This window comes from Scyliorhinus canicula, chromosome 7 (genome assembly GCF_902713615.1).
Source record: "Scyliorhinus canicula chromosome 7, sScyCan1.1, whole genome shotgun sequence".
In the NCBI taxonomy this organism is placed as follows: Eukaryota; Metazoa; Chordata; class Chondrichthyes; order Carcharhiniformes; family Scyliorhinidae; genus Scyliorhinus; species Scyliorhinus canicula.
In genome coordinates this window covers 192,179,123-192,205,409 of record NC_052152.1, presented here as the reverse complement: position 1 = coordinate 192,205,409, position 26,287 = coordinate 192,179,123, and the positions used below count along the sequence as shown (strand labels likewise).

Below are 26,287 nucleotides of genomic sequence, written 5' to 3'. Positions count from 1 at the left end.
TTTTATATGTTTCAATCAGATCTCCTCTCATCCTTCTAAACTCTAGTGAATACTGGTCTAGGCGAATCAACTTCTTCTCATAGGACAGTCCCACCAACCCCGGTTTCAGCCTAGTGAACATCCACTGCACTTCCTCTTTGGCAAGTATATCCTTTCTTATGTAGGTAGACCAAAACTGCATGCAATGCTCGAGATGTGGTCTCACAAAGGCCCTATATAACTATTTCTGAACTCAAATCCTCTTGCAAAGAAGGCCAACATGCCATTTGCCTTTCTAATTACTTGCTGCACCTGCATTTCCACTTGCATTGACTGGTGTACGAGGACACCCAGGTCCCTTTATACATCTACACTTCTAATATATCACCATTTAAATAATACTCATCCTTTCTGTTTTTCACACTAAAGTGTATAACTTCACATTCAACCACATTGTAGTACATCTGCCATGTGTTTACCCACTCAATCAACTTGTCTAAATTACCTTGAAGCCTCCGTGCTTCCCCCTCACAACTCTCAATCCCATCCAATGTTTTGTTGTCAGCAAACATGGAATTGTTACATTTGGTTCCCTCATCGAGGTCAATAGTACATATCGTGAAGAGCTGGGCCTCAAACACTGATCCCTGCAGTGCCGAGTCACTGCCTGCCACTCGGCAAAGAAAAGAAATATTTCCACTCTGTTTCCGGTTTGTCCTTTCTGGCAACAAATTTTCGATCCATGCCAATCCATCACTCCCTACCCATGTGCTTTAATTTTGCCCACTGACCTCTTATGGGGGACCCTATCAAAAGTCTTCAGAAGGTTCATATACACCATATCCACTGGCTCTCCCTTATCTATACTGCTAGTTACATCCTCAAAAAAGTACAGTATATTTGTTAATCATGGTCTGCCTTTCTGGTTTTGTCCAATTTCCAAATGTTCTGTTATCACGTCTTTTAGAAAGATTCTAGCACCGCAGTTCCCAACCTTTCCCTTTATGCAGACCATAGACAGACACCAAAATATTTTGCAGCCTACAACTTATGCAAGCCATTTTAAACATTATTTTTGCATAACCTTTGTCTGATGGGGGTCAATCTTGTATAGCAACGAGTATTTAAAATGCAGCTATTTCTAATAGGTTATGATGCACACTTACACTTGTGAAGCAAATGACCTTGTGAATAATAATGTAACATCGACTATGATACAGACAGGGCAATTGTATTATTTTTTCTATGGACCACAGGTTGCCATCCACGGCTCTAGCATCTTACCCACTACTGATGTCAGGCTAACTGGGTTTTAATTCTCCCTTTTTTCTTTCCCTCCCTTTTTAAATAGTGGAGGTACATGTACTAACCTCCAATCTGTAGGAACTACTCCAAAATCTATAGAATTTTGGAAGATGACCACTAATGCATCCAGTATATATTTTGGGATGTAAATATCAGGCCCTGATGATTTGTAAGCCTTTAACTGTATTAATGTCCACAGAACCATTTTCTTGCTAACACGGATTTCCTTCAATTATGCCCTCACTAGACTCTTGGTTCCCTAACATTTCTGGGAGGTTATTTGTGTTCAATTCTTTTGCCATTTCTTTGCTCACCATGTTAATTCCCCCAGCTTCTGTCTGAAGGTTGGGGGGGATAAGAGTGTTCGTGAACCAAATTGCATGATGGGAAATTTGGTCAAGTAAAGAAATATTCTGACTCTAGCTACAGTAACAAGTGCACAATGATGGAAACCTCAGGTGTTCAGACACAAGGTGGTGAATCTCAAGAAATGTATTAAACAAAAGTTAGCAACTTCATAACAAAAGAAAAACGGGAACGGACTGTAGAACAAGACAACCGCAAACATTTGCAGACCCTGCGCAAGAGGGTCACCTGGCCTTTGTGGTTGCAATGCCTGTTAAGATGGAAAGCTGCTTAGGGCCAATGAAACAGATGCATCCTGTTTGCCATACTTTTGGAAGAACAACTTCAGCCACATGAAGGTCTTACACATGTCATTGAGAATTCTAGAACAGGGTTTTTCAAACTGCGGGTCGTGACTGCAGGTGGGTCCTGGGCGGGCGTCAGAAGAATCGTGAAAGATTGTCGTGGCGTTCCAGATCACATGAGAATGCCGGCCGCAACCGGCTTTTATATTGAGAATGCCGGCCGCAACCGGCATTTAAAATGGATAATGCCCGCCACAAACCGTCTTTTAAATGCATGCTGGCCACAACCGGCATTGAAATGAAAAATGCCGGCCGTAACCGGCTTTTAAATTGAGAATGCCGGCCGCAACCGGCTTTTAAATGCCAACTCTGCAGTCCTCCTAACAGAAGCGCGGCAGTGAGCAGGCCACGCTCCCGGCATGTACTCTGATATCACACGCCCTGCATGTCTTTTGGCGTGAAATCACGGAGCAGAGATTCCCCCATTTTGTAGCTGCCAGGTATGGCTTTGTTAATTGCGCCAATGCTGATCAGGGTGCAAAGCCCATGTGTGTTATATGATGGAACGCACTGGCAAATGAGAATTTAAAACTCTCAAAACTTCAGAGACATTTGAAGACTAACCATGGTGAGAACAAACCTCTTGATTTTTTCCAAAGGATGCAGCAAAAACGTAAACCACTAGCTGAAGTCCTTAGCAGAAATGCAACATTGAATGAAAAAGCAAGTGAGATAATGAGGACCAAGCAGGCTCACCTGTCACATTAAAGGGAAGGGAAAATGGTGTGTCGGGAAGGTCGGCCGGCGTGGGTCCCAAAGGGTGGCTGGTTGGTAAAAGTGGGTCCCGGGAAGAAAAGTTTGAAAAACACTGTTCTGGAATATTGGAGAAATCATGTACAGGTCGAAGCCTCAGGAGCGACAGCTCTGGAGCAAAAGCTGGGAACAACTATTGCAGAAGACGACCCCAAATCAGGGACTCTGAGACCAGTGAAGTACCCTCACAGAAGAAGCCAGCTGTTCTGCTAGGGTGATACTGGAAATCAATTTGTGAGTTGAGCAATGTTTATGTTGAGTTAAAGAATCTGTGAGACATTCATTGAATTAAAGAGCCTGTGTGACATTAATCGTGTTTAAAGTATATGTGACACATTAGTACAAATAAAAAGTCTTTGGGGTGAATTCACCACCTCCTCAGCCATGTTCTCCTCCTGTCGCCGGCAGCGGGATTCTCTGTTCCTGCCGCTGGCCAATGGAATTTCCTATTGTGGCCACCCCACACCGCCAGGAAACCCGCAGGCAGGGGTGCACTGACAACGGAACAGAGAATCTCAACCAGCGGAGAATACACCTAAGTAAATACTATCATACTTGTGCAGTTTGTGATGTGTCAGTTGTGAACCATCAATGAGTAGCGCGCAACAAGAGGGAGGAAGAAATGAAAGCATAGAAAAACTTACTCAGTCCCATCATCTGTTGTTGAAGCAATGTTCTTGCACCAGATTGTCCATTAGATCGCATTTGCATTACAAGTGAGGAGTTTCCCACCATAGCTCTTTGCAGAGATGAGCTATAGTCTGAGCTTGATCTGATCAAAGAACTAGGTCCTGTGTTCCCAGTAGAGTTTGGCAATCCCCACTCCCCTGTTTGCTGAGCAATGCTCATGCCTCCGTGTGAACCTGATGAAATGCAATATGCATTTGAAGCATGCAAAATCCAGAGTAATATCATATTCTGAACTGAACAACAACAAGATTTGAATAATGTTCCTTTCATAATTATATTTGAAATATGTCCAGTATAGAATGCTCATCAGTTCACATTGCACACCTGTACAAATATTTTATCTATTCTACACACAATCCAGCTGGTATTAAACAGCCATCATCTCATTGAAATAAAAGATTCCACAAACAACAAATATCTGTGTTCCTCGGGGTATCAGTTGAAGGGGAAATGGTGGCCAGGACATTGGAAGAACTGCTTGTTTCTTTTCTTTTATATCCACCTCAACAGAAGGGCATCAGGTCAAGGTTTCATTTAAAAAACATCACAGACAACGCAGCAAAGCCCTACTGTAACACCAAGTGGAATGAAGGGGAGTTTGGCCACATTGATAGAATGGTAGTTGGAAGGCAGAGATTTAAGATAAAAGGGTAATACTTCTTGAAAGGTGATGAGTGGTGTTCAACAACAGCTTTTGTTGGGGCTGCTCAAAACTGCTATACTTCGAAATTATCTGAATTTAGGAATAATATTAATTGGAACTGGAACCAAGGGGGTGGGGGTGGGAATGGATGGAATGTATAAGAGGTGGAAAGAAGCAGGGCTGGTCAAGGTGAGGGATTTGTATCTGGAGGGAGGGTTTGCCAATCTGGACGAATTGATGGAAAGGGTAATCCCGAGAGAGATTGAGTTTAGGTACTTGCAGGTAAGGGACTTTGCGCGGAAGGTGTGGAAGGAGATCCCTAGGTTGCTGTGGTATACCCTGCTGGAGTGACTGTTGCTTCCGGATGTGGAAGGGAGGGTAGAACTGGAGATAAATACATGTGACTGGGAGAGCAGGGAGGTGAGCAGGTGGTGAAGATTGAGGAAACATGGGCAGGGGAGCTGGGAGGGAAGATAAATTGGGAGTATGGAGTGAGACACTGCAAAGGGTAAATGCAACCTTTTCATGCACAAAGATGAGTCTGATACAGTTCAAGGTCGTACACAGGGTACATATGACTCGGGCGAGAATGAGTGGGTTCTTCCAATAGGTGGCAGATGAGTGAGAAGTGTGGGAGAGGACCAGCAAATCACACGCACATGTTTTGGGGCTGCAAAAGTTGGAGATATTCTGGGTGCGAGTGTTTGCGGCCCTAACAAGGATGGTGGGGGAGGAGATGGAGCCAGATTCTTTGTTAGCGATATTTGTGGTTTCGGAGAAGCCGGAGCTCATGGAGAGGAGGAAGGCCGACGTTGTGGCCTTCGCCTCTCTGATTGCCCGGTGGCGGATCTTATTGGAATGGTGGTCAGCAACACCACCGGGGGTAGTGGCCTGGCTGGGAGACCTGTATGATTTCCTTCGGCTAGAAAAGATAAAATACGAGTTATGGGGTTCGGTGGAGGTGGCTGAGGCAAGGTGGGGGATGTTCCTGACCGTGTTTGAGGAGTTGTGCATTGCCTGGGGTTTTGGGGGGGGGGGGAGGGGGGGGGGGGGGGGGGGGGTGAAAATGGAGAATATTTTGCTGTAATTGCAAACAATAGATCAGATACGGTTGAATGAGAGCATCATTGGCTTGCAGTTCAGATATTTAAGTTGAATGTACATAAATGTGAAGTATTACCTTGTAGAAGCAAGGAAAAGAATACCTCAAATTCCACAATTTTAAGTTAATAAAAGAACAGTGACCCTGTTATGAATGTATATGGGTGCCTTAACAAATGGCAGACCAAGAACCCAAGGCTACAAAAAAATGATTCTTGGTGTTGCAAATCAAGGCAAGCCCCAATCAAGCTTCTATTCTTTTGAGAAGACTATTTCAGTTGGATGGTGAACAAGCACCGATTCCCTGTCCCCCCCAGTTGTCAATGTAAGCTTTGAAGTGCGGCTCAATTATTGAAAGGCACATGGGCATAATTACTGGAATATCGATTCTCAAACAAATCCACAAAGGATAATTTTAAAAAATAAATTTAGAGTACCCAATTTTTTTTTCCAATTAAGGGGCTATTTAGTGTGGCCACTTCACCTACATTGCACATCTTTTTAGGTTGTGGGGATGAGACCCACGCAGACATAGGGAGAATGTGCCAATCCACATTGACAGTGACCCAGGGCCGGGATTGACCCCGGGTCCTCAGCGCCGTGAGGCAGCAGTGCTAATCATTGCGCCAACGTGCCGCCCTATCTGCAAAGGATCATGAATGTATTTAAGTTTTTCTATCATTTTGTACACCAAAGTTCTTAACAATATTGCAAACAGGCAATATAAAAAGTTTTATTTTCAAGAACAGAAGAGTATGGACTGGACAAAAAACACTCATTCAATCAAACCCCCCCCTTGCTCCAAACAATTTAATACTTTTTCTAATGTGCATTCTACCTAATATAACATTCCTTAACAGGTAAAACTTTGAATACAACGTTTGCATAACCTTCTCCACGAGCTCTCAAATTATTTAACCAAGAATTGAAGAATATCGATCTGTCCGTCGGATGAAATAATCATCTGCCCTCCCAAGTGGGCACAGTTCTCGTGGCACTATTTTGAATATGAGTTATCCCTAGTGCCTTGACCAGTATTCATCACTCAAATCAGCATTACAAAAACAGATAAGGTCATTTTTGCATTGAGGTTTGTGGGAACATGCTGTGCCCAAATTAGCTGCTGTTGTTCTTATATTACAACAGTGGAACATTTCAAATGTATTTCATTGACTGTGAAGCACTTTGGGATGTCCTGAGGTCAAGAAATGCACTGTAAATGAAAGTTCTTTCTTGTCTCTTCCCGCAGGTGGGTAATGGTAATGGCTGAACAAGGTTTCCTCTCTATACTATACAGAATGTAAACACATCCTTCAACAACCAATTTATGATGTTGCTACACAGTATGAAATTTCTTCTTTCTGGGACAAGAGAGCAAAAAACAAAAATTGAAAGATGGAAACAGCAGCAAGTTTCTAAACAGTTTTTCCCTGTGTACCCGAATGTTTTTCAGAAAATTGTTCAAATAGAAACATACCTGGGCTCCCCACAAAACTTTCTTGGCTGCCTCCCATCCGGTTTGCCATCATTGCTTGCTTTGCCATCATTGCATATGGGCTGCTGTTTCTCAGAGGAGGACCAAGCCCTGCATTGGGCTGGCCCTGACTGTTTATATCCAACGACATGGCTCGGTTAAACCGAGGTCTAGAGGGTTGCATAGGTGGCGGACTGCCTAAAGCTAACAGAGTGACATAAAAGCAGAGTTTAGCAGAGGTAGAGTCTATCCTGATAAGAATCTGAAGTAAAATGTCAACACATACAGAATAAACTCTCTATTCACGTAGAATGTTACAGGAGACCATTGCAACCATCTAGTCTGTACAGTTCTCTCAAAGTGTCACTTAGTTGCATTTTCATGCCCTTTTCCAAATTGTTTTTTTTTAAACAAACAATTTTATTGAGGTATTTTTGGCATATAAAACAATGACATTGTATAGTACTGTACAAAAGGAAAAGCAAATAACAGTGCAAAGCACGACTCCATGGACCTCCCTAAACCACCCCCTACTCTACACTACACTAGCCACACCCCCCCCCCGGACGATTAATTCTGCGCTAAGAAGTCAATGAATGGCTGCCACCTTCCGGGCGAACCCACCATGTCCGATAGCCATGTTTCGGTCTTCAGAGGTTTTGAGTCCCTCATGTCAACATTATTCGTCGGCAGGTTACCAGGGAAGCAAAGGCCAAGACATCGGCCTCCTTCTCCTCCTGGACTCCCGGGTCCTCCGACACCCCAAAGATTGCCACCTCAGGACTCATTACCACCCCAGTTTTCAAAACCCGGGTCATGATGTCCGCAAATCCCTGCCAGTACCCCGAGTCTAGGGCATGACCAGAATATGTACACGTCATCAGTCTGTGTATCCTCTGCTCTCATTAGTTCTTTGTAAATATCCGAGACTCTACTCTCACCTACCTCTCTTCTAGAAACTACCCTGTCCTGCCTTCCCTTTGGCGGGAGGCGTGGGAAGGACGGCACCAGTCTGGGCACGAAATCCCGCACCTGTAAGTATCTAAAGTCATTCCCTCCTGCCAGCCCCAACTTCTCCTCCAACGCCCTCATGCTTGGAAAGCTCCCTTCCAGGAACAGATCACCCACCCTCCGCCACAGTCGATACCCACCGTCCATGTTCCCCAGGGCAAATCGGTGATTGCCGCAGACTGGGATCTACACCGATGCTCTCACTTCCCCTACATGACTCCTCCAGATCCGCAAAGCCGCCACCACTACAGGGCTGGTGGAGTACCGCGCCGGTGGGAGTGGCAGAGGTGCCGTAACCAGGGCCGCCAAACTGGTGCCCCCGCACGATGCAGCCTCCATCCGCTCCCAGACTGACCCATGCCCACCATCCATTTCCTTATCATCACCATGTTGGCCGCCCAGTAGTCGTTGCTAAAGTTCGGCAACGCCAGCCCCCCTCCCCTCTACTCCTTTCAGGCATCACCTTCCTCATCCGCGGGGACTTCCCCACCCAGACAAATCCAAGGATAATTTTATTCAGCCTCTTAAAGAAGGACCTCGGGATGAAAATGGGGAGACACCGAAATATGAACAAGAATCTCGGGAGAATCGTCATCGTGACAGCGGGAGCGCATCCCAACTCCGAACCACCCCCCTCACCCGTTCCACCAATCGGGACAGGTTGAGCTTATGCAACCTGCCCCAGTCCCGTGCCACCTGTATCCCCAAGTATCTAAAGCTTTCTCCTACCAGCCTGAATGGCAACCCCTTCAGCCTACTCTCCTGCCCCTCGCCTGAATTACAAACAACTCGCTCTTAGCCATGTTCAATTTATATCCTGAAAACCGGCCAAATTCCCTCAGGATTTCCATGATGGTGTCCATCCCAGACATTGGGTCTGCTACGTATAACAACAGGTCATCCGCGTATAACGAGACTTTATGTTCCACTCTCCCCCCAGACCAGCCCTTTCCAGTCCTTTGAAGCTCTCAGAGAAATTGCCAGCAGCTCTATGGCCAGCGCGAACAGCAGTGGGGAGAGAGGGCAGCCCTGTCTTGTCCCGTGGTGTAGTCTGAAGTAATCTGATGTCGTCCTGTTCATATGTACACTAGCCTCTGGGGCCTGGTATAACAGCCTAACCCAGTCAATGAACCCCTCCCCGAACCCAAACCTTTCTAGCACCTCCCACAGATAGTCCCACTCGACCCAGTCAAAAGCCTTTTCCGCATCCATAGCTTTCACCATCTCTGCCTCCCTGCTCTCCGGGGGCATCATGATCACATTAAGCAACCTTCTTAGATTGGCTGCCAGTTGCATACCCTTTACGAACCCAGTTTGGTCCTCCGCAATTACGTCCGGTACACAGTCCTCAATTCTAGTCGCCAAGATCTTGGCCAGTAACTTAGCGTCTACGTTGATCAAAGAGATTAGGCCTTTAAGACCCACAGGCCTCCGGATCTTTACCTGTTTCAGAGTAAGTGAAATAGTGGCCTGCGACATCGTCGGGGGTAGGACCCCTCTGTCTCTTGCCTCGTTAAAAACCCTGACCAGCACCGGCCCCACTATCTCGGCAAACGTTTTGTAAAACTCTACTGGATACCCATTCGGCCCCAGGGCTTTACCCGACTGCATGACCTTCAGGCCCCCAAGTACCTCTTCGATCCCAACCAGGGCCCCCAGTCCGTCTACCAACCCCCTACCCACTCTTGGGAAGGTCAGTCCGTCCAGGAATCGTTTCATCCCCTCCAGTCCCCTGGGCGGGTTCGAAGTGTATAGCTTACTATAAAAGTCCCTAAACACCTTGTTCAGCCCTGCTGGGTCCCCCACCAGATTTCCTCCCCATCCGCTATCATTCCCATCTCCCTAGCCGCTTCTCTCTTCCTTAGTTGTTTCGCGAGCATTCTGCTGGCCTGCTCTTCATGCTCATATCGTGCTTTTTGCCTTTCTAAGCTGCTCCACAGCCTTGCCTGTAGTCAGCACCCCGAACTCAGCCTACAGCTTTTGTCGTTCCCCGAGTAACTCCGGCCTCACGGACTCCGCGTAGCTCCTGTCCGTCCATAAAATTTCCTGAACCAGTCGGTCCGTTTCTGCCCTGTCCCTATGGGCCCGGATTGAGATCAGCTCCCCTCTCACCACTGCCTTCAGTGCCTCCCAGAGCACCGCTGCTGAGACTTCTCCGGTATCATTTACCTGCAGGTAGTTCTGCATGCATTTCCTGAGTCTCTCACACACCGCCTCATCCGCAAGCAATCCAACTTCCAACCTCCATTGTGGGCGCTGGAAGCTATCCTTAGAAATCCATTGGTCTACCCAGTGCGGAGCATGGTCCGATATAGTAACCAACGAGTATTCTGCCCCCACCATCCCGGCCAGCAAGTCCCTACTCATGACAAAGAAATCAATTCAGGAATACACCTTATGGACATGGGAGTAGTACGAAAACTCCCTCGCCGACAGCTGGCTAAATCTCCACAGATCAACTCCCCCCATTTGCTCCATGAACCCTCTCAGTTCCTTTGCCATCGCTGTCAAACAGCCCGTTTTTGAAGACGGCCGATCCAGGCTCGGGTCCAGGAATGTGTTAAAGTCCCCACCTATGATTAGTTTGCACGAGTCCAAGTCGGGGATCTTCCCTGGCAACCTCCTGATAAAATCCACATCGTCCCAATTAGGGGCATACACACTGACCAAGACTACTCTCACCCCTTTGAGCTTACCCTTAACCATAACAAATCTGCCGCCCCCGTCCGCAACTGTACCCTCCGCCTCAAATTGAACCCTTTTATTAATCAGGATCGCAACCCCCGTAGTCTTAGTGTCTACCACTTTCAAGTGCGTCTCCTGCAGCATTACTACATCCGCCTTCAGAACCCGCAAATGCACGAACACACGTGCCCTCTTCACTGGCCCATTTAGCCCTCTAACATCCCAGGTGATCAGCCTGGTTGGGGGGCACTTCGCCCGCCCGCCCGCCCCCCCCTTTACCAATCAGCCATCTTCTTTCCTTGGCCGGCCCCCCCAGCCATGTGTCGCGCTTCCTCTGGCCCGCTTCCTGGCCAGCTCCACCCATGACCTCCTCACTGTTGCCATCCTCGTCAGCAGAACAACTTGCCCCCCTCCCCTCCCCCCCAGTAACACCACCCTACCACCTAACCCCTGCTCTAGTCTACTCTATGAATCCCCCCCCCCCAAACCTGGTTTCCGTTGACTAGCCCACCCAGCTAGCCTGGTGGCTCCCCGCTTCAGCGTCAGCCATTTGTTCCCTGGCTCCCCTCCCCCGGCCCATCCATACCACTTCCCCAAACGAGCCTTGATTAACACACACTCTATACAAGTCAAAGACATCCCCTACAATAGTGCAATTTAGATCAAACAGATAGAGATTAGTACCAGGCACTCTCAGCCCTTCCCCATCACACAGAGAAAAAGATTGCAAAAAATTCTCCAGAAACCCCCATCATAACCACACCTTTTTAGCTACTTTCTTTTGTATTTTCCCCCTACCAAACCTCCAACCAAACAAGAGACCCCAAAAAGGAAACATTCAAGGAAACCACGAGAAAGAACAAGAAAAACACATCGCAACCAAAATACATCAACCTAAAAAGGTCGGGAAAAAACGAAAAGAACGGATCCAAGCATGCAGGCATCACTCAAAGTGAGAGAGAAACAAAATAGACTTAAAAGTTCTACCATGAGTCCAAGAGTCCTCAGCTCAGAGCCAGCCCTTGCTTCTTAACAAAGTCCATCACCTCCTCGGGTTCCTCAAAATAGTGGTGCTGGCTCTCATACGTAACCCAGTAGTTCCAGAAAAAGCAGCCCGAATTTGACCTTGTTCTTGTACAAAATCTCCTTCACCTGCCTGTAGCCTCCCTTCCTCCTGGCCACCTCAGTGCTTAGGTCTTCGTAAACACGCAGGGTGCTATTGTCCCAGGTACAGTTTTGTGTGCTCTCGGCCCATTGCAGAACCCGCTCCTTATCCAGGTACCTGCGGAACCAGACCACCATCGCTCGTGCAGGACCCCCTCGTCGCGGCTGCTTCACCTGCACTCTGTATGCCCTGTCCACCACCGTCGGGCGAGGGAACACCTCGTTCCCCAGCAGCTTGGAACATATCTGCCACATGCGCGGCAGCATCTAGCCCCTCAGCCCCCTCCGGGAGGCCAACAATTCTTACATTCTGGCGGCGAGATCGGTTGTCCAGCTCCTCCAGCCTTTCCAGGAGCATTTTTTGTTGATCCCTCAGCCTCCGAATCTCCACGTCCGCCACCGTTTGAAAGTCTGCCTGCTCCTCCACCTTCTGGAGGTTCTCAGCCTGATCATCCAGCTTTTTTCCAATCGGTTCATCGACCTCTGGAGCGGCTCCAAATCATCGTGCTTCAGAGCTAAAAAGCCGTCCTGCATGGCCTGTAGCAGCTGCTCCATTGTAGGCTGGGCTGTCAGCGCCTTGCTCTGGACACCGGCCATATTGGTCTCTCTCACAGCCTCCACCGTGCCCTTGTTTGAACATTTCTTATACTGTTTACGGTCCCTCCGGCTTCTTAAGTCTATACAACTCTGTATGGGTTCAGTGCTCGAGTACTATTGCTTTCCAGTTCCGTGCTCAAAAGCGCAAAAAGGTCGGGGGGAGAAGGTCCAAAAGTCCGACCGAAACGGGAGTCACCAAATGTGCGACCTACTCCCTCATGGTCGCCACTGGAAGTCCCAATTGTATTTCTTAATATGTTTGGTCACAACTATAAACATCTCTTAAAGAAAAATAATTACCCCTTTTAAATAGTTTCCAGTTTGTGCATTAGTATTTGAAGTTTATGAAGGCAGGGAACTGGAAGTTCAATTCTCAGTAACTACCGGTAATTGGAATTTCAGCTCATTATGCCAATCAAAGGGGTTAGATTGAAGTCTTTTGAGATTAGTTTTTATGCTTTTTGAAAATAGTAATCTGCTGAATAGTACAGAAGTAGAGAAAGCCCTACATATTACATTTAAAATATTCTTCCTTATGTTCAAAAGAAAATACCACCATCATTGGAGAAGATGACAAAGAAACTAATGAATACAGATGGTAATCAGAGTTTAACTTCAACTGTGAGAGAATTCAGTTTTGTTACCGTAGTTGGCTCAGTAGTGTCTCCAAGCCATTCAACAAGTCATTAACATTCCCCCCATTAAAGGCAAACGATATATTTTAAGTCAGCGGAACAAAGCATTAAAACAACAAAATATACGATTAAAATCGATGTTAGGCCTTACTTGTGTAAGAAGGTACGCTGAACAGTATTTAAACTATGAGAAAATGTGGTGCCCAAGCTGCATGTTCCCAAGTTAGTTGTAAAAATCCTGTAGGCGAGTGCAGCTTAAGCACTTAATTAATTTCCGAGCCAAGTTTGAACTTTAATCACTTAAAGGTAGAAAATGGCCATTTATCCCATTGATGTTTGCGCACAAGTTGGCTGCTGCATTTGTCTATAAAACAGCGATCACACTTGAAAGCAACTCAGGTGATGTGAAGTGCTTTGGGACTTCCTGAGGACACAAGAGGCACTATACAAATACTTGCATTATGTATATATATATTTTTTGTTTTAAATGACTCTCAATGTGAAGCTTTCCTTTTTCCAAAGAATTTTTAAAAAATGAACTTAATAATTCATACCCTGCTGAATAGGTAATAAACATTTGATTTCATCAACGAATATACAATATCAAATACAATTCAATCTCACAAAATGGAAAAATCAAAAGCAAGACTATCTTGAAAATGAACTCCGACCCTAAATTTCATTAATTATTTTGAAATAAAAGTAAGTGGTGAAACAGTATAAATTCAAAATTCCATTTATCAATTTTGGAAATTTGTCCACGTAATGATATCCTGAATATTACTTCCAAATTAATTGCCTAAACTGCATAAAGTTCTCATCCAAGCTTTAAACTTCAGAACTAAAATCAGAAACAAAATACGTTGCTGATATTAGCCGATTTTCAGTATCTGCCTTCAACCTTTGCCTGTGTGCTAAATGTATCTGAAGAACATTTAAGCATTTGATAACCTGGGCATGTCTGCGCTCCAAGTTCCAGTAATATCTAGCCCTGACAAATTCTTGCTGCAAGAATGCCCCTTGGCAGTGTCTGGGGTGTGAAAAAGATTTTCGGCAGCAGATGGACTGGCAGTTTTGGGGCATTTTGGACTTTATACAATCAGCAACAGAAAGAACTCCATACCAATCCTTGTCCCAGGAAGAAAAGTAGGGCCTTCCTCTGGTCCATATTGTTTGACCCTCTTGTATTTTGTGATGGGATGGTTTCAGGCCTTTGGTCAATTCTCAAAATGTGCTTCTTCCCTCCATTGAAGGAGCAAATTGAGGTAGGAAAGCCAGGAAGGTTCACAGTTATCAAGAAGGCCACTCCAAATCTCAAAACCTCTCAGGGCACTGTCGCCCAATTCTCTGATATGATGTACATTGTTTATAATTTATTCCTAAAGACTAAAGTTTCCTACATGTTAAAGAGCTACATGCATTAGCAGATTTAGACAGCAGGTGGCACAGTTTTTCTTCCCTTGATATAGAAGAACAATTCCACCATGAGTAATAGAACCAACTTACTGCCACGGATTTGCTTCGGTGCTCCTGGGGAAAGCGAGTGACCTCTTTCAAATGCCATGACATCCTGAAACATTGCTTGTTTGTTTATCATAGTGTTGCTATTCCCAGAATCAGAATAATACTGGGGCAAATCACCCAAAATATCATCTAAAGTGTCCAATTCATTGCTTGTCTGAAATACAAAATATAAGAAAAATCAATATTAAGAGTTTCAGGCCCATCCTAACTGAATGAGAGCAAATTTATGTCAAATAATCATAGTAACTGCTTGTTTGCTCAAGCCATCAAGTAACAAAATATAATTTTTGCTTTGTTTGCACAAAGTTCAACAGAAGAAACCCAAGCTATTTTATCTTATTTCTGTGCACATTATTAGCTTTATTTAAATGGAAATGAGTCATTTGCAATGGTCCTGTCACCAGAAGTGCCATGGACAGGCCTACATAATAAAATCTATTCAAGAAAATGTACAATAAAATACTATAATTAGGATGAATTTAAAAAAAAATGAAAAATCTTGAAGCAAATGTTCATTGAAAACAAGAGGTAAATGGAGCGCTTATGGTAGCTAAACTACGGAGGGGGGGGGGGGGGGGGGGGGGGGGGCACATGCAGAGAAGGTGACAATTCAGTAGTGGTAATATCACTGGATTAGTAATCCAGAGACCAGGCTAACGCTCCAGGAATTAAAACAGAAAATATTGGATAAACTTGGCAGGTCTGGCAACATTTGTGGAGAGAGTTAACATTAAAGTCTAAATTACCCTTCTACAGAACCCAAGTCATTTAGACTCGAATTTCTGTTTTCTCTGCCCACAGGTGCTGCCAGACCTGCTGAAATACAAGTGGCCACCTGAGCTCGTGGATCCCTTGACACGGGCAGGAAAGATATGCTTACTTCATTTATCCCCTGAAACAGGCAGAATTGTCAGAATAGGCTCTTTCAGATCACAAGGAATGATGAATCAACCTCATTCTCCAAGGCTGATTCTTGAATTTTTGATACAACATGGAAGAGCAATGTGAAGACAGCCTATTAGCTAACTCTTATACATGCAGCACTATAACCAGGGTTCTTAGGGCATTGGTGCATCCATTATCAAGCATTACATATAACTCATTAAGTCATCTATTTTTATTAATAAAACACTATAGGCTATTAAAAAAATTGTTTCCAAGTAGCAAAATGAAATTATTTTTCTTTCACCTGGTCAGTTGGTTCAGTCTTGATACGCACTTCATCTTTCACCTGTATTGAACCTGACATTTTTACTCCATGACAAGGATCCATTTTGTCCACTCCTTCAATTTTAGGTTTAATATCCTTTAAAGTGAGTTCTTTCGGATCATCTTTATCTAACAGGTATCGCAGTAGTGCATTATTTTCCTTCTTCTTCGGGCTCATCTGTTCTTGCTTGATGACAGTGTCTCCCACTGGTGTCATACTGCCTGAGTCCTGACAAGACTCTTTACCCGTAGCCTCTGCAGTAAGCTTGGCTACTTCAGCAGGAGAGTTTCCATTCTTCAACAGCTTGTGTAAGATTTTGTGTTTCTCTTGTAAAGAGGAGCCATGCAACGTGGTTGCAGAGTTGCCACCAGCTACAGCCGAGGATGAGGAGACCCCTGTCGGGCTCGTGATACCTGGAGAAGAGTCTTTAGCACTAGAATCCAAGTTGGAGTTTGTTAAAGAAGTCAAACCCATGTCATCGGAGGGAGAGGTCAGTAACTGCAAAAGTTTGGTGTGGTTTTTGTTCTCATGGAATCGTCTCTGGCCCTCTATGTTGTCACTGTTACCAAAAATGGTCAGATTTCCTTCCTTGATGCTCTTCTGTTCACTATGAGCATCTCTACTTTCTGGTCGACTCACTGTGCTCTCAACCTGGTTGTGTTCCCCAAAAAGGCCAGGAGAATCTTTTAGATCCATGCTACCCATCTTTGATTGCTGGAGCAAGTTCACATTTGGGGAAGTTTCCATTTTTTGACCAGGTGATGATAGTGATGACAGGAGTGAAACTCCCAATCCTTCACTTATGGCTTGAAGTGCATTAAGGGAACTACTAGAGAAGGTGCTACTTCCTGTGTTCATATGTCCCACCGGCGATTGCATGCCACCAGCTGTAGAATACTGGCTTGGTCCCATTCGTGGACTTACCCGATGCCTCGGTGAAAGCATTAGATTCTGTTGGGTTGTATTCACCCCAGGGCTACTGTGTGGGGGACTGTTCATGGCGAGTGCATAGCTGTTCCCCTGTAAGTTAGGTGTCTGTATACCAGACCCATGGTTCATTGCACCAGCAGTCCCACTTCCTGCACCAAACCTACCCATTTGCCCCATAGAACTGGGGTCATTCAAATTATTTGCACCATAGGTCATACTATTGTGCACTTGCATTCCCTGTCCTGCTGCCCCTGATGACATGCTCATATTGCCTGAAGAGTTTGTGCTTGCTGTAGCAAGTGTTTTCATCATTTCTTGCCCCATGTTGGTTTGGTTCAATCTGCAACCATTCTGTTCCCTATAAGTAGAAGGAGGTTACTGGGTGTTAGATTCAACATTAGAAATGACAAATTTCCTTCACTTGAGAAATAAAAAGCCCAATAATGATATTGTTAATAATTATAGCATCTTATTCAATTAAACACACATAATGCCACATTCTGGACATTCCAATCATTAAAAATCTGGACATGCCGAACCCCATTCTTTCACCCAAGATTTCCATTCTCTGTTCAACTCTATTGATATCCAACTTCTCAAAGCTACCACACACTAAAAGCAAAAAATATGACAATAGTTTTTTTTTTAAATTTAGAGTACCCAATTATTTTTCGTTCCCAATTAAGCGGCAATTTAGCATGGCCAATCCGCCTAACTCGCACATCTTTTGGGTTGTGGGGATGAAACCCATGAGACATGGGGAAAATGTGCAAACTCCACACGGACAGTGACCCAGGGCCGGGATTCGAACCCGGGTGCTCAGCGCTAACCACTGCGCTACATGCCGCCCTTACTCTAGAATTGTTGACTTAGTTAATAGACTGTAATCTTTTGTAGCAGCTCTTAACTTAGATGGGGATGGTTTAGCACAGTGGGCTAAATAGCAGGCTCTTAATGCAGAACAATGCCAGCAGCACGGGTTCAATTCTTATATCAGCCTCCCCGAATAGGCGCCGGAATTTGGCGACATGGGGCTTTTCACAGTAACTTCATTGAAGCCTACTTGTGACTAAGTGATTATTATATTATTTCATTATAGACATTATGGTGTTGACCCTGCCTGTATAACACAACTGCGAATGGGCAGAAGTAATCCACGTGCACAAATTTAACTTGGATAAGCAGAAATAAAAAACTCTACCTGGCTCCTTTGGAACCTCGGCAACAAATGCCAAATTTCCAGAAAACCCAAATATTATTCAAGTGAAGACAAAAGCATAGAAGCTCAATGTTCACCAAATCGACACAAAGCAGGAATGAGCTCTACTGATGCAACTCATCTTTGTGCTGTTTTGTTCCAGGACGGACAAAATCTGCAGATTCTTTGCAGATCTAACTGTCCATAGCTGGACAAACTCTGCATTGGCAGTGATGGAACATCTTTCATATTGTAAAGTCACAAAAAGCGACTCAACATTTTAACCTTCAATAAAATTACCAACTGACAAATTGATTCAGGCAACGACAAAAAAATTATCCTGGGTATGGGGAGGGGGGTTTTTTTTTTTCCATTGACCAAAGACCCAACTGGACGAACGATATAAATGCTGTGGCTACAAGAGCAGGTCAGAGGCTAGGAATCCTGCAGGCGAGTAACACACCTCCTAACTCCCCGAAGTTTGTCCACCACCTTCAAGACACAAGTGTGATGGAATACTCGACATTTGCTTGGATAAAACTTGACACTATCGAGCACTAGGCAGCCCATTTGACTGGCACTCCATCCACAAATATTCACTCCCTCCACCACTGATGCACAGTGGTAGCCGTATGTACCATCTACATGATGCACTGCAGGAACTCACCAAGGCTCCTTCGGTTGCACCTTCCAAACCCACGGTCACTACCACCTAGAAGGACAAAGGCAGCAGACACATGGAAACACCACCCCTAGAAGTTCACCTCCAAATCACCATCCTGACTTGGAAATATATTTCCATTCCTTCACTGTTGATGAGTCAAAATCCTGGAACTCTCTCCTAACCAGCACTGTAGGTGTCCCTAAGCTACATGGACTGCAGCTGTTCAAGAAGGCCACTCACCACCACCATCTCAAGGGCAATTAGGGATGGGTAACAAATGCTGGCCTAGCTAGCTAAGTCCACATGCCATGAATTAACTTTAAAAATGTACAATAACCATTTTTATTTTTATTAAACGCATTTTATTCAAACTTGTATCGAAGTAGGTTACAGCAAATAAACAACCCGGGAAACATTCTTCCTAACAATCAACTATACAATTTGTACAGATTTTTCTCCTTTTTCACCCCCCCCCCCCCCCGCCCCACCCTGCGACGAACAGCTCCTCAAACACTGTCACAAACATCCCCCACCTTTTCTCAAACTCCCCTGCCGAGCCCCTTAACTCATACTTTATCTTCTCTAACCGCAGGAAGTCATACAGGTCACCCAACACGCTGCTACCCCTGGCGGCGATGCCGACCACCACTCCAGCAAAATTCGTCACTATCCAATCAGAGAGGCGAAGGTTATGACATCGGCCTTCCTCCTCTCCATGAGCTCCGGCTTCTCTGAAACCCCAAATATCGCCACCAAAGGGTCCTGGTCCACTCCCTCCTCCACTATCCTGGCCAAGACCGCGAACACTCCCGCCCAGAACCTTCCCAATTTTTCACAACCCCAAACATGTGCGCACGATTCACTGACCCCCGCCCACATCTCTCACACTCATCTGCTACCCCCTAAAAGAACCCACGCATTCTCGCCAGAGTCATATGCACCCTGTGCACCACCTTAAACTGTATCAGGCTCATCCTTGCACAAGAGGAGGTCCCGTTTACCCTTCACAGTGCCTCACTCCATACTCCCCAATTGACCTCCGTTCCCAACTCCGCTTCCCATTTCTCCTTGATCTTCACCACCCGTTCGCCTCCCTGCTCCCCCAGCTACTTCTATATATCCCCAATTCTTCCCTCCCCTTCCACATCCGGAAGCAGCAGTCGCTCCAGCAGGGTGTATCCCGGCAATCGAGGGAACCCCTTCCAGGTCTTTCATGCAAAGTCCCTAACCTGTAGATAACTGAACTCACTACCCCTCGGCAGCTCTACCCTCTCCCTTAGCTCCTCCAGACTGGCGAACCCTTCCTCCAAATACAAATCCCTCACCTTGACCAGCCCCACTTCCCTCCAGCTCCTGTAAACACTATCCATCCCCCCAGGCTCAAACCCATGATTCTCACCCTCCACCCTAAAATGACTCCTCAGCTGATTCCATATCTTCACCGTGGACTGCACCCCTGGCTTCCCGAATACCTACTCTGAGCCATTGGCAATGCTGCCGTCACCATAGCCCTCAAACTAGACCCCTTACAAGATTCATCCTCCATCCTAATCCACTCTACCCCTTCTCCTTTCCACCACCGCCGCACCTTGTCCACATTTGCTGCCCAATAATAATGAAGCAAGTTTGGCAACGCCAACCCCTCCCTGCTGCCTCTGCAGCAGGGTCCTCCCCACCCTCAGCACCTTCCTCGCCCATACAAAGTCAGAGATGATTGTGTCCACTTTCCAAAAAAAGGCTTTTGGTATAAAGATCGGGAGAGCCTGAATGATAAACAAGAACCTCGACAGAATATTAATTTTCACCATTTGGACCCTCCCCGCCAACGTTAAGTGCAGTGTATCCCACCTCTTAAGATCCTCCCTGGCCTCCTCCACCAGCTTTGTTAAGGTCCACTTATGGAGCCCTGTCCATTCCCTCGCTACCTGAATCCCCAAGTACCTAAACCTATCCCTCACTACCGTGAATGGCATCCCTCCTAAATTAGCCCACTGTGCCAGCTCATTCACCGGGAATACCTCGCTTTTCCCTACATTCAGCTTGTACCCCAAGAATCCTCCAAACCTCCCCAACAGGCCCATAATCCTTCCCATACTCTCCAACAGATCCGAAACATACAGCAAGAGGTCATTGGCATAGAGCGACACCCGATGCTCCCTCTATCCCCTCATTATCCCCTGCCGACTCCCCAAGAGCCAACGCCAATGGCTCTATGGCCAGCGCAAACAGCAGCGGCGACAAAAAAAGGTACAATAACCATGGTGAGATACGATATCACTTCCCACGCTGCAGGCTCTGCGCCTCAGAAAGGCCTACACTGGAGGTGATGAGTTCAGTCAAGTAGTGAGGGATCACAATAATGATAAGAATTTTTATTAGTGTCACAAGTAGGCTTATATGAACACTGCAATGAAGTTACTGTGAAAATCCCCGAGTCGCCACATTCCGGCGCCTGTTCGGGTTCACTGAGGGAGAGTTCAGAATGTCCAATTCACCTAATAAGTACATCTTTCAGGACTTGTCGGAGGAAACCGGAGCACCCGGAGGAAATCCACGCAGACACGGGGAGAACGTGCAGACTCCACACAGAGTGACCCAAGCCAGGAATTGAACCAGAGTCCCTGGCGCTGTGAAGCAACAGTGATAACCACTATGCCACCGTGTCACCCATAAAAAATAAAGTAAACTTGTGCAAATCTGAAAAGTCATCCAGCGAGCTGGGGAAAGTAGAATTCACACAGGCACGGCAATTCTTGAACCTGCACAGTTATTAAATGCTGTGCCGCAGAAACAGTAAAACATAGCAACAAAGACAATGGATTACATACTACGGTATGTCCCAGTGAATCTACCTGCTCAAATCTATGGAAGAACTGATAGTCAGCTATAATACAAATATTATATTATATTCTAGGATAATGTAAAAAAAAGATTTTTCATCTAACAGTTGCAGATATCAGCAAGTTCCTGTACCTTTGCAGCAAGTGTGTAGAGCCAAAGCCAACAGACTCGTTGGATGCTGGGTTTCGTAAAAGTTTGGTCTTGGTTTGTGCAGTGACTATAGTGCCATCCGACAAGGAAAATCGATAAAGGGGACTCTCAGCTTGCCCTTGCGTCAAGGCTAATTAGGAAAGGAAAAGAGTTAAAGAACATAATCGCCTAGGTCAATATGCCAATTACATTAAGTAGCAGTCTCGTCAGTAATGCATAAATAGAACTTTCAAAATCTTTACACATTGCTATTACCCATTTTGCTTTGCGTTGAGAAAATCTTTTGTTTTCTCGACAAATGTTAAGAACGAAACAAAATAGATAAAATACAACAAAATATAGCTCAACTAGAGGGAGGAGATGAACTTCAATTGAAATTGGGAAGCTGAAGCTTGTTCGTTCTCATAGTTTCAAAACATTATCAGTGCTTTAAAAAAAATTACAAAATGGTTACCAAACTCTGAAATGGATGATAAAAGCATATTACTACGGATGTTGTAATCTGAAACAAAACAGAAAATGTTGGACATTCTCAGCAGATCTGACAGTATATGTGGAGAGAGAACTGAGCTAATGTTTCATTAGAGCTGATGACACTTTGATGAAGAGTCATCCAGACTGTTACCTTCGTTCTCTCTCCACAGATGCTGTCAGACCTGCTGAGATTGTCCCAATGTTTTCTGAAATGGGTGGTCCTGGTAGCCTTTATGTGCTCCAGGAACAGTTGAAGAATTAGGTGAGCTCATTGTGTCAGCCACTACATACAACCCCTAAATTCAGCCAATGTACTCAGACATAGAAAGAATCAGAAAACAGCAGCAATCTACCAGGGTCACTCAGCGCGAGACCTCATTATAGTTTTGCTTTAAACATGACTGAAAGAGCTGAAGTCCAGAGGTAAGGTGAGATTGACTACCCCGGACATCAAGGCAGCATTTGATCGAGCATGACATCAAGGAGCCCCAGCAAATCTGGAGTCAATGGGAATCGGTGAGGAAACTCTCCACTAGTTGGAGTCATACCTAGCACAAAGGAAGATGGTTGTGGTTGTTGCAGGTCAATCATCTCAATTCCAGGACATCACTGCAGGAGTTCCTCAGGTTGGGGACCTATTTGATGGGATTCTCGCCATTTTCCTGGATGAGTGCAGCTCCAACAACACTCCAAGCTCGACACCATCCAGAACAGAATAGCCTGTGTGATCAAAACCTCATCCACAAATATTCACTCCCTCCAGCATTGACACACAGTAGCAGCAGTGTGTACCATCTAAATGCTACCCTGCAGGAACTCACCAAGGCTCCTTAGGCAACACCTTCCAAACCCACGACCACTACCATCTAGAAGGACAAAGACAGCAGATACATGGGAACACCACCACCTGGAGGTTCCCCTCCAAGTCACTCACCATGCTGACTTGGAAATATATTGTCGTTCCTTCACAGTCGCTGGATTAAAATCCTAGTACTCCCTCGTGAACTGACTTGTAGGTGTACCTGCACCACAGGGACTGCAGCAGTTCAAGGCAGCAGCTCAACACCACCTTCTTAATGCCAATTAGGGACAGGTGATAAATGCTGGTCTAGCCAGCGAAGCCCACCTCCCATGAATGAATAAAAATAAATAAATCAGTGCCTAGTTTGTAAAACTACAATATCTTTGGGCTATAATGATGCATTTCATTGGAGGGCTTGTCCTTTTCTTTCACCAATCCCCATATCACTCTCAGATCTCAATTCCACTTATAAAGTAATATGTAGGGCTCATAATAAATCAATAACTATTTTTCTAGGCCAATGCCATTTTGAAACACTTCACCTTCTTGATAATGTCTTTTCAGAGACCATGGCTGTCCATCATTATGATGAAAGAACCTCTGTATGCACCTTCTTACAAGATCTTCCCAGCCTTGTTTCATTGAGGCACGCATGGCACTTGGATCTATTGAAGTAATCTTGCCTGAAAATAGGAATGAGGGGAAAGGAACTTAACATAGGATCAGAATCAGTTGAATTGCTAGAACAGGAAAGAGTAAAGCAAATCAGGGATTGATACAAAGAATAATGTACATTTACATGGTGTGCTTAGCCTAGAAGCAGGTATAATTCAGAACTAACCAGAATTCTGGAATTTACAAAACAGCCTTCAACCATTGATAAGTTTGTGTTTAATCATTCAGACAATCTCGTTCATTATTCCAAGTGACTGATAAAGATTCACCTCATCATTCAAATTATGTAGCCAGATTATCAATAAAAGTATCTGCATGATCAACTTGGGAGTTTATATCTTTTGTGCTTTAAAATGTCCCAAAGTTGTATGATGGGGATTGGGGTGGGGTAGGTTGTATGAACTGAGTGGGACAGAGTGAAATTATGAAAAATGATTCAAATTACTGATGAAAATCGATACATTTTCCGAATACTTTTGAAGGTGGTGAGAAGGTAACAAGGTAAATGGGTGTGCAATCAGAATTTGTGCAGCCACTGAATCAATACTGGAGTGGATAAGCATGGGGGAAAGCCCGTAGTTCTACAGTTCGAAGACCATAGAATTGAAACTTGCACAGGCAATCATTGGAGAAGACAACAACAATAATTTGAAAGTCAATCCAAAGGGGGATGGTCATAACATCAAGGCCAGGTTACGAACAAGAACCACCTTTATTAAAGCAACAAAAACACCCACAGCCATGGCAGACAACATTTGCACCCCAGCCCAGGTACCTATGCTGCGGCTGGTCCGGGTCAGAACTGCGGGTTTTAAACTTCCACCATGCATCTCCTATCGGGTGAGCCTCCTCCTGCTCAATAGGGGAATTTGTATTCCACAAAGCCCACGGGGAAACCTATTTACAGTCCCTTGTGGTCATTGTAACATTCCTCCGCACCCCCCCTCCCCTCAAGTCCGTTTCTCCCCCCCCCCTTAAGTCCGTTTCCCCCCCCCCCCCCCCTTAAGTCCGTTTCCCCCATCGTACTCCCATGCCGAGGAGGCCTCTTCGCAATTGGCCTGAGGTCGGAATATGATCTGGAGGTGTGAACCACATTGGTGATCTTCGTTTCCAGAGGGAGCGCCAAAGAGTTACCGATGCGGATTCCTCCTTGGAGTCTTCTACCAATGGTAGACCTGATTCCTGTGCTTCCATCTCAGAACCAGAGTCCTCGTCATCAGGCAAGACAGACACAGAGTTCTCTGTGGGAGGTAGACCTGCAAAGGCAGTTGCCAACTTTGTGGTCGGTGGTGAGGCTTGTGCAGGGATAGACCCCCTACTTCTAAGTTGGTCCAAGTGTTTTCTCAAGGCCTTATCCTGAACCTTCACACTTGAGGATACGGGCCCCGTTTTCTCCAATATCACTCCAGGGACCAACGAGAGTTCTTCAAAGACCAAAGTTCTTCACATAGACTAGGTTGCCTGTCTTGAATATTCTTTCGGATCTCACAGAATCACAATTTATTTTCTGATTCTCTTGTTGGGATGCCACCCTACCTGCCAGGTTTGGGAATAGTAGGCTTAATCTCGAGCAAAGCCATCGTCCCATTAACAGTTCTGCCGGGGCGATTCCTATTATTGTGAGAGGAGTGGCCTTATAATGAAATTAAAAAGCATGCCAATTTGGTCTCCATAGATGCCATCAGTTGGTTTTCCATGCCGATTGTAAGTTCTGTGCCGCCAATTCTGCAAGTCCATTGGACAATGGGTGATATGGTGCTGCTCTAATAAATCTGACAGTATTTTATTTGATGAAGACCTGGAACTTCCCACTGGTGAAGGCTGTGCCAGCAGCAGAAACCAGGACTTCTGGCATGCCATGTGTGCAAAAACTGTGTCATAGTTTCTCGATCGTAGCATGGGAGGTTGTGGAGCCCATGAGGAGTGCGCGTCCACCAGGAACAGAAACATAAGAACCAGAAAAGAAAAGGCCCAGCAAAGTCTACGAGCACCCACACCCACGGCCTGCCTGACCTCTCACGGGTGTAGTGAGGCTGAAGAAGAGTGTTTCTGCTTTTCCTGGCCCCAACCTTGTCCTCCACTGTGTGTAGTAGCCCTTTTCTGTTCACCCGATAGTCCGTATAGGTCACTTCGCTCACTTGGAAAACCCATGTCTCCCTTTTGCGATGAATCCCTGCTTTCAAAAACCACCACAAGACCCCATCAAGGTTTGTCAGATGCTCTGCTTCTGAAGTCCACTGCCATTTTGGGTAATCCTTTGAGTATGTTTTCTATGACCTGGTGAAATATGGCACATGCTGACGAGACCCTGACGGGGAAGCAAGTATACTCATACATGCTCTTATGCATGTTGATTATGACGTATTTGCAGGAAGGCGCGTCAAACTAAGAGCTGATGACGACCGTGGCTCATATTTTTAAAAAAAAATTTAGAGTACCCAATTATTTTTTCCAAGGGGCAATTTAAGGTGGCCAATCCACCTACCCTGCACATCTTTGGGTTGTGGGGGCGAAACCCACGCAGACACGGGGAGAATGTGCAAACTCCTCACAGACAGTGACCCAGGGCCGGGATTCGAACCCAGGTCCTCAGCGCCGTAGGCAGCAATGCTAACCACTGTGCCACCATGCTGCCCCATGGCTTATATCTAACTTAGTGAACGATGGGCCACCTACTAGTTTGGCATAGGAAAGGTAAAGTTTCCAAAATCCCAGATGACCACAGGTTGCTTTCACTTTTGAGGGGGAGAGCTGACTGATGGTGATTTAACCAGAGGATCACCATACTTCAGGCAAGTGGCATGATTGAGAAGGCGGGCCTTCATGAATAATCTCAGCCGGTACGGTAATTGAACCCACGCTGCTGGCCTTGTTCTGCATCACAAACCAGTACCACAAACTAGCCCTGAGTGAAACGGGACCGGGGCATATGGGTCTTCTGCTTGCAGCTTGGGGTAACTATCCAATTTAGAAATCCAATTAATCGCAAGCTTATAATTCCTGGAAAGGCAGACCGATTTGTTCAGTTTAAGGTCGGGCTGACCGATTCTGCTCACTCTGCGAATTACAGGT

The 26,287-nt window shown here is 45.5% G+C and overlaps 1 protein-coding gene across 10 annotated transcripts in view; it reads right to left on the bottom strand.

Annotated features, from left to right (window-relative positions):
* The window catches only part of LOC119969648 (nuclear receptor coactivator 3-like), a 289,402-nt gene that overhangs the window by 33,250 nt on the left and 229,865 nt on the right, over positions 1-26,287 (bottom strand). For all 10 annotated transcript variants that reach the window (XM_038803571.1, XM_038803581.1, XM_038803575.1 and 7 more), the window contains 6 exons: positions 23,083-23,223; positions 21,247-21,394; positions 15,461-16,769; positions 14,254-14,425; positions 6,659-6,859; positions 3,392-3,610 (listed from right to left, as the gene is read on the bottom strand). In XM_038803571.1, the coding sequence (XP_038659499.1) occupies positions 3,392-3,610; positions 6,659-6,859; positions 14,254-14,425; positions 15,461-16,769; positions 21,247-21,394; positions 23,083-23,223 (2,190 nt within the window). The remainder of the gene's footprint in view (positions 1-3,391; positions 3,611-6,658; positions 6,860-14,253; positions 14,426-15,460; positions 16,770-21,246; positions 21,395-23,082; positions 23,224-26,287) is intronic.